General features: G+C 46.3%; 1 protein-coding gene across 1 annotated transcript; it reads right to left on the reverse strand.

Moving 5' to 3' along the window:
* Positions 1-539: 539 nt before the first annotated feature.
* On the reverse strand, positions 540-4,015 carry C11H11orf96 (chromosome 11 C11orf96 homolog). Its single transcript, XM_068260142.1, has one exon. It carries the CDS (start codon positions 2,714-2,716, stop codon positions 2,318-2,320), a length of 399 nt encoding a protein of 132 aa, XP_068116243.1. The 5' UTR covers positions 2,717-4,015; the 3' UTR covers positions 540-2,317.
* Between the last annotated feature and the right edge of the window lie 4,045 nt (positions 4,016-8,060).

The raw sequence follows: 8,060 nt of genomic DNA on the forward strand, positions 1-8,060 counted from the left end.
CTGGGTGTCCCAGCCAGGGGTACCTGAACTTGTCATAATCCATCCAAGTTCTGAGGTCAAAAAAGAGAAACCATTTTTAAAAAGCTTAGGGCCCGTTCACACTGCACGCGTTTCCAGCCGCGTTTTGGAAACGTGCGCAGGTGGCCGACACGCACGACATCAGACATTGCATAGAGTGCAATGTCTGATGTTCACACAGCATGCGTTCCGGACCTGTGCGGTCCGGGAACGCATGCTGCACGCAGATTTTACAAAAACGCGCGGCTGTCCCATTCACTTTTCAGTGATGGGATCAGCCACGCAACGCATACGAACGCGGATGGCGTGCGTTCGTACGCGTTGCGTTCTGCATGCGTGGCCGTCCGCGTTTTGCAGTCTGAACGGGCAGGAAACATTTATAATTAGTTAAATGTTATGTTCCTGAGAAAAAGTTACTGTTACTGTTACTGAGAAAAAGGCCGCCCAGCACTGTCACTTAGCACAGTTAATATAATCACTTAAATAAAGTCACCATTGATATAAATATTGAGGTGTTTATTGAAAATAAATCTTTATACAAATATTGGCTGTAAAATGCAGCGAGCGGTGCAGGTGAAAATAAATAGCTCTACATTGATTTCCTCACACACACATATATATATATATATATATATATATATATATATATATATATATATTTCTACTTCTTTTTTACAAAAATAACTTTAACCCATCACTCCTGTACACAGCAGGAGCCCCCCAGCTCAGAGGATCCAGCTTAGCCCCCAGAGACTCAGTGTTGTAATATTACAACATCACATTTAAAAATATGTATTTTTACTTACAATCCCTCTAGAGTAGTATGGCACTAGCTGAAAAGCCGCTATCTCGCGGCTGAATGATGCCTCTTTGCCACCAAATCCTCTGGGCAAAATCCAGGGATTGCTTCCTGTTAGAGGCAGAGCTTTGGGCTGTAGCTCTGCCTCTGCTGTGTCAATCAGTGCTGACCGCCGCCTCTCCCCGCCCTTCTCAGTCTTCCTTCACAGAGAGGGGTGGGAGGAGGCAGAGATACGCGCGGATTGACGCGCATGGAGGCAGTGCTACAGCGCTAAGCTCTGCCTCCCTGGGCAGCAAAATCGACGACCAAGAAAGTTGTGAATTTTTGCCCTGGGGATTTGGGGGGAAAGAAGCATCATTCAGCCGCGGGAATGCAGCATTTCAACTAGTGCTATACTTCTCAGCAGGAATTGTAAGTAAAAATAGATATTTTTTTAAGGCTTTAGAGTCTCTTTAAGTTACAAATGGCTACAAAAATAAACGCTCCCCCATTTTCTTCTTTTTAAAACCTCATGTACCTTACTAATAGGTCCTCTTGTTCAGTTCTGCAACACCATTGGATGGTTGAATGTGTAAATAGGCCTGCTTATCTGGCCATGAAGTCATAAAACCCGGGTGCCTATTTGGGTCTCTGGGGGTTAAAAGGTCCAGAAGGGGTGCCCCCAAGCTCAGAGCGTCCAGAGAGGGAACCCCTCCAGCTCAGAGAGTAACAAGGGGTCTCTCAGCTCAGAGGGGTGATTTGAAGGCAATGGAGGGTTGGTCATAGGAGGTGATGGGGAGGGGGGGGCGGGGGGGGGGGGGGTATGATATATTGGAGGTGGGGAGGGGGGTATGGTATATTGGAGGTGATGATGTGGGTATAGGGAGTGATCTGGACAGTGTGCAGAAGGATTGGATATAGACAGATGGCATTCTCTTCCTGAATGCTGTCCAAGCTGCCTGTACTTTTATCTGCAGGAGGCTCCCCACCATCTGTCGGAACAGGAACTCAGTGAGAGAAAGAAAAACTCAAGCTTTTACTCTTTCTGAATCCCACTATTTATATTTAAAAATGGGTCATGAGATGTGAATAATTCCTGCATGCAAATGTAATGCAAATTGTATGCAGCTTGAGGTTGGTCCAATAAAAATAAGCAGGAAGGGCATCTGATTTACCTATTCCAAAACGCATACAATTTGCATACTATTTGCATGCGAGCCATACTAATCCACACTTTCATTGACTGTCCCTTTATTTATCCATGAAATGTAGCTGCGGCCCCTCCGGACAGGAAGTGTGGGACTTTCTCCTGGGGGACACAGACAGCAATAATAAGGCCAACCAGGTCCCCCCTTCCCACACTTACATACCCCCGTCAGCCATCATAGTTCCTCACAGGACTGGAGAGGGTTAATAGTCCAACCACACAGTCCTGCTGGATCTGCTGCGCCCTCTGGTGGTCCTCAGTGGCAGCACACGGGAGCAGATTAGCCCTGGGCTTGCTTGGTGGAGAAGCACAGTTCATAGAGTGGAGTCTGAGTCACTGGAGTCCAGGCTGTGTCTCAGTTGGCTGCTGCTGCTGCTGCTGCTGTTAAGTTTGTCCCTCTGTTGCTGCTGCATATTGTGAGAACTTCTCCTGAGGTTCTCCAGAGACTGTAGAAAGGACTTCTTGGCCTTCTCCTCCTCGGTGGGGGATAAACCTTCCTCTTCCACCTCCTGGATCTCATCGAAGGTGACCGGCTGAGTCTTGAACCTGCTCTGCCTTGGCCTCCTCAGCTTTCCCTTCCCCCTCAGGGCTCTGGGCTGGATGGGCTGGGGGTATTCCTCTGTGGCCGCACTGTAGTGGGGCATCACAGCCTGGTAGCTGGAGCACATGCCCAGGGATTCGGCCTGCTTGGCAGGCATTACCGCTGAAGACATGCTGGACAGAAGAGCCGGAAATCTGATCAGGTCCTCCTGGTTGCAGAACTTAATAGTTGTCAGGAAGAAGATCAGGTCCTCCTGGTTGCAGAACTTAATAGTTGCCAGGAAGAAGAGGCAACCACTCTAATGTGATGCCAGTCCTGTGCCCACGGCCGAATTGTAGGCCTGGAGCTAAAAGTAACAAACAGCTGTAGTACCAAGTGTGATAATGTCCATGTGAGCAAGCTGGAGTCCCCTCCCTGCTGGATACTAGGACAGCAGGTCCAATGCTGGGCACTGAGCTGTGCTGGATACTAGGAGAGGAGGTCAAATGTCAGGTACAGAGCCATGCTGGATAGTAGGAGAGGAGGTCCAATGCCAGGTTCTGAGCTGTGCTGGACACTAGTAAAGGAAGTCCAATGCCAGGTATTGAGCTTTTCTGGATACTAGGAGAGGAGGTCCAATGCCAGGTATTGAGCTTTTCTGGATACTAGGAGAGGAGGTCCAATGCCCAGTACTGAGCTGTGCTGGATACAAGGAGAACAGGTCCAATGCTGGCCACTGAGCTGTGCTGGATACTAGGAGAGCAGGTCCAATGCCAGGTTCTGAGCTGTGCTGGATACAAGGAGAGGAAGTCCAATTCTGGGTACTGAGCTGTGTTTAATACTAGGAGAACATATCCAAAGCAGGGTCAGATACCAATTGAATTGGTCTTGTGTGATATGCCAAGAAGACTATTCTTGTACTGAGATATGTAGGATGCCAGCAGTAATGTACAGTCCCTTGATGTTGATTAGCAGTAGAGATGCCACTCTCTTGGGTATTAGGCTGTGCTGGTCAGAGGTGGAGTTGCCCCTGCCCTGGGTATTAAGCTGTGCTGGGCAGAAGTAGAGGTGCCCCTGTCCTGGGTATCAGGTTGTGCTGGTGTGCAGTAGTTACCCCTGCCCTGGGTATCAGTCTGTGCTAGGCAGAGGTAGAGTTGCCCACTCCTGGGTATCAGGTTGTGCTGGTGTGCAGTAGTTACCCCTGCCCTGGGTATCAGTCTGTGCTAGGCAGAGGTAGAGTTGCCCCACTCCTGGGTATCAGGTTGTGCTGGTGTGCAGTAGTTACCCCTGTCCTGGGTATCAGGCTGTGCTGGGCAGTGGTAGAGTTGCCCCACTCCTGGGTATCAGGTTGTGCTGGTCAGAGGTAGAGTTGCCCCTGCCCTGGTTATCAGGCTGGTTTGGACAGGAGTAGATCTCCCTTTTTCCTGTCTTTCTGCAGCCCCTGTGTGCCTTTTGCTGTGCTGGATGCGAACAGCGATTCTCCAGCTTCTGGCTGTGTTTCCTCTTTATATTCCTCCTCCACCTCCTCCCACTCACAGCTCTCTGATGACAACACGCTCCTTGTAAAGGCTCCGAGCTCTCAGTCTGTCATTACGTTTCTAGGATATTACTCCAGATTTCTGGCCACATTTCCTGCCCTTGTGGGGAGACTCTTACTTTTAGTGAAAGTAAACTTCACCTGTGCATTCTCCTCTCCAGTTTTTCCTCCATCCTTTCTAATTGTGCCTCTGTCCTTTCTAGGGTTCCTATACAATTCCTGAAGTGATACATCCGGGTAAAAAAAAAAATCGCTCACCTCGAGCTTCTTCCAGCCCCTAGAAGTCTGTTAGGTCCCACGCCATAGTTCCGCTCTGAGCCAGGCCTCCGCAAGGTTGTGGCACGCAGCTGGGTTAGGATATTTTGTGAATGCGCACCACGCGCTTATCATGATCACGCTCCCCTCACCAGAAATAACTGAACAGCACAAGAGCAGAGCGCTCCCAGTGCCAGGAGCGCAACCATGAGGGGCATGTGGCACGCCTGTGCATACGCAGAAGATCCCGACCCAGCCACGATCTTCTGCAGGGGAGAGCGGAGGCATGGCTCAGAGAGGACCTGTGGCCCGGGACCTAACAGACTTCTAGGTGCTGGAAGAAGCCCCAGGTGAGTACAACTTTTTTTTTTCCCCAGATGTGTCCTCTAAGCACTGGCAAGTTCTAAAATTAGGCAATGGACATCTACAAGCATCTCCTGATTTACTAAGATATCTCCACGAATCTCTTGATTTACTAAGACATCTACTATCATCTCCTGATTACTAAAGTATCTCCAATCATCTCCAAGCATCTCCAGAATTAATAAGAAACCTCCAAGCATCTCCTGATTTACTAAGAAACCTCTAAGCATCTCCTGATTTACTAACACATCTCGAAGACTCTTACTAAACTATCTCCAAGCATCTCCTGACACCTCCAAGCATCTCCTGATTTACTAACCCGTTCTCCAGTCATCTCCTGATTTACTAAGACATCTTCAATCATCTCCTGATTTCTAAAGCATCTCCAAGCATCTCCTGATTTATTAAAACATATCCAAATATCTTTTGATTTACTAATATATCTCCAAGAATCTCCTGATTTACTAACACTACAATCATCTCCTGATTACTAAACTATCTCCAAGCATCTCCTGATTAACTAATGCTGGGCATACACGGTTAGATAGTTCTGATGGCTCGATTGATAAGATCCAACCTGTCCAATCACCGAGGCGGATCAATACCGCACTCGATCCCCGCGGGCGGACAATAGAAAAAAACGAAGCGCTGATAAGAAGTGCCCGCGGGGACGAGCGGGAATCGATCCGCGTGGACGAGCGGTGACGCGCCGGCATCGAGCCAGTGTATGCCCAGCATAACACATCTACAAGCATCCTGATTTGGGACATCTCTAAGCATCTCCTGCTAAACACATCTCCAAGCATAACTGTAGCCTTATCTATCATTAAGATAACAGGCCAGAGCTGCTGGCTTTCTGTATGTAGAAGAGAGCAAACAGGAGGAAGTAAAAAAAGTGAGCAAAGCAGGCTGTTATAAATAATCTGTTCTGCAATGACTGAAGCCTGTGTGAGATGAACTCTGACAGCAGCCATTACCTTACTGCTCAATGTAGACAGAACCCTGCTAACCTGGTCATAATCTGCATTTCTCCTTCCCTCTACTCCGAGAATGCTGTCATGATCTGCACCACCATAACACCCATCCCTCTCTCCTTTTCTCGCCCACCTCTCATCCCGTGTTACTCTCTATTCCTCCGTTCTCTTGCTGCAACTTCCCTGTACCTCCTCCTTCCCTCTCCCCCTTCCAGTCTCTAAACTTTCTACTCCTCTCTGCCTCTCTTACGCAATCTTTCCTTCCCCTTCTATATCTCACTCTCCAAAAGCATCCTACCAATGCATCACCCCAAGGCCCAGTTCAGAGGGGCATTTTATTCAAATAATTTTCTGCTAGCAATCAGGAAAGCATTAGGCAGCTTTTGGCGGCACTTCCCAGCAGTCGTTTTTAACCCCCACTATGGGGACACAGAGGTGCAGTCCTTAGTGATTCTGGAAGCTACATGTAGCTTCCAGCATTGCCTAAGTGATGGGCAGATGGCGGGAAATATCGGGATCAAAACGTGGCGTTTGTATAAAAACGGGACCATTACTGTCTATTCATTAAAATTGACAGCACCTAAGTGACTAGGAAGATGCTTGTGTGAACCGTACCTAAGTGGATTTATATAGTCCTGCTGTCCTCCGTAGCATGTTATGATTATCCTTAAAGTGTAACTGTCGGGCATAAAATCAAAAATCAATTCTTTATTTTTATCTGGTAAACAAGTAATAAGGATGCTAACCGGGCAATCCAAAAGTTAAAATCACTATTACTTTTCTTGTTGATAAATGATCATTCCCCAGTTTACCTGACTCTTATTTAGTACACACAAAATTTGGTACGCAAAAAAGCAAGTTGCAGGGCATGCTGGGTTGTCCTTTTTTGCTGCTCTACTTCCCCTCAGACTTTACTAATGCAGCCTGATTGGCTGAAACCTCTTTCCCTCCTGTTTTCCCCTCCCACACCTCTGCTCCTCTCTAATTGGCTAATATTTCTCATGCTGAGACAAGGCACTTTCTATAGTGGAGGGCGGGCAATGCATACACAATAAGGCAGAGGAGAGTAAGGGAGGAAATTACATCAGGTTTGGCTTCAAAATAGCCACAGTTACAATGGGAAATGCTAAGAAGGATATGTATAATCAAAACATGGACAGAGCAATACATATGTTATGTAAGTAGAGGAAGTATTTATCTACTTATATATGTGTTGTTGTTTTTTTCTGAGATAGTATGGCTGACAGCTCCTCTTTAAAGGAGCTCACAATCTAATCTTACCATAGTCCTAGTCCTTCTGTATTATTTTGCATTTATATAGCACTGACATCTTCCGTAGAACTTTACAGCATACAGTCATATCACTGACAGTCTTTAGAGGAAATATTATTGAAACAAAGGTGCTAGTGTAGGATAAAATCTATTAAAAACATTTAAAAAGAGGGAGGCAGTGGTAGACTTACCTCCATATTGAAGACTCAATAACAGTATCAGATGAGAAAAAATAGTTATTGATCACTCCAAAAATGCTGCAACGCATTACACGGGTCTATAGTGCGCTTCATCAGGCAATAAAACAAGGAGTAACTGTGATAAATTGAGCCAAGGCTCAAGCCCCTGTCTTGGCTCAATTTATCACAGTTACTCCTTGTTTTATTACCTGATGAAGCGCTATAGACCCCTGAAACATGTTGCAGCATTTTTGGAGTGATCAATAAATATTTTTGTTCTTATCTGATATTGTTATGTTGAGTCGTCACTGAGGGGTAAGTCCACCGCTGCCTCCTTTTTTAATAGATTTTGTCCTATATGGCACATCTGTTTTGATAATATTTCAGCTATCCACCCTCGAGAAGGGGTGTCATCCTATCTCCTACAGAGAACGCCTTCTTAAAGGGGAACTTCAGCCTAAACAAACATGCTGTCATTAAGTTACATTAGTTATGTTAATTAGAATAGATAGGTAATATAATCTCTTACCGACCCCGTTTTAAAAGAACAGGCAAATGTTTGTGATTCATGGGGGCTGCCATCTTTGTCATGGGGGCTGCCATCTTTGTCATGGGGGCAGCCATCTTTTTGGTGGAAAGGAGGTGACAAGGAGCAGGAGACACAGTTCCAACTGTCCTGTGCCCTGATAACCCCTCCCAGCTGCACACACTAGGCTTCAAATGTCAAATTCAAAATGTAAAAAAAAAAAATTGCACCAAAACAGCAGAACGAGAACAACAACATCAGAAATCCCATCATGCTTTGCACAGCATTAGGGGGAAAATGCCCGGGCAGTTTTTTTCTGTGCAGCTAAAAATGAGGCTTGTATAAGAGAAAAAAAGTTCTGATGCTGTGAAACAGTTAAAGAAACACCAAGCCTTTTCAGTGCTGCTGAGTCAATTTTTAGTCTGGAGGTT

This window comes from Hyperolius riggenbachi, chromosome 11 (assembly GCF_040937935.1).
Source record: "Hyperolius riggenbachi isolate aHypRig1 chromosome 11, aHypRig1.pri, whole genome shotgun sequence".
Classification (NCBI taxonomy): Eukaryota; Metazoa; Chordata; class Amphibia; order Anura; family Hyperoliidae; genus Hyperolius; species Hyperolius riggenbachi.

Excerpts from the sequence above, each read along its gene's own strand:
- C11H11orf96 (XM_068260142.1), bottom strand. The coding sequence starts at position 2,716 with ATGTCTTCAGCGGTAATGCCTGCCAAGCAGGCCGAATCCCTGGGCATG.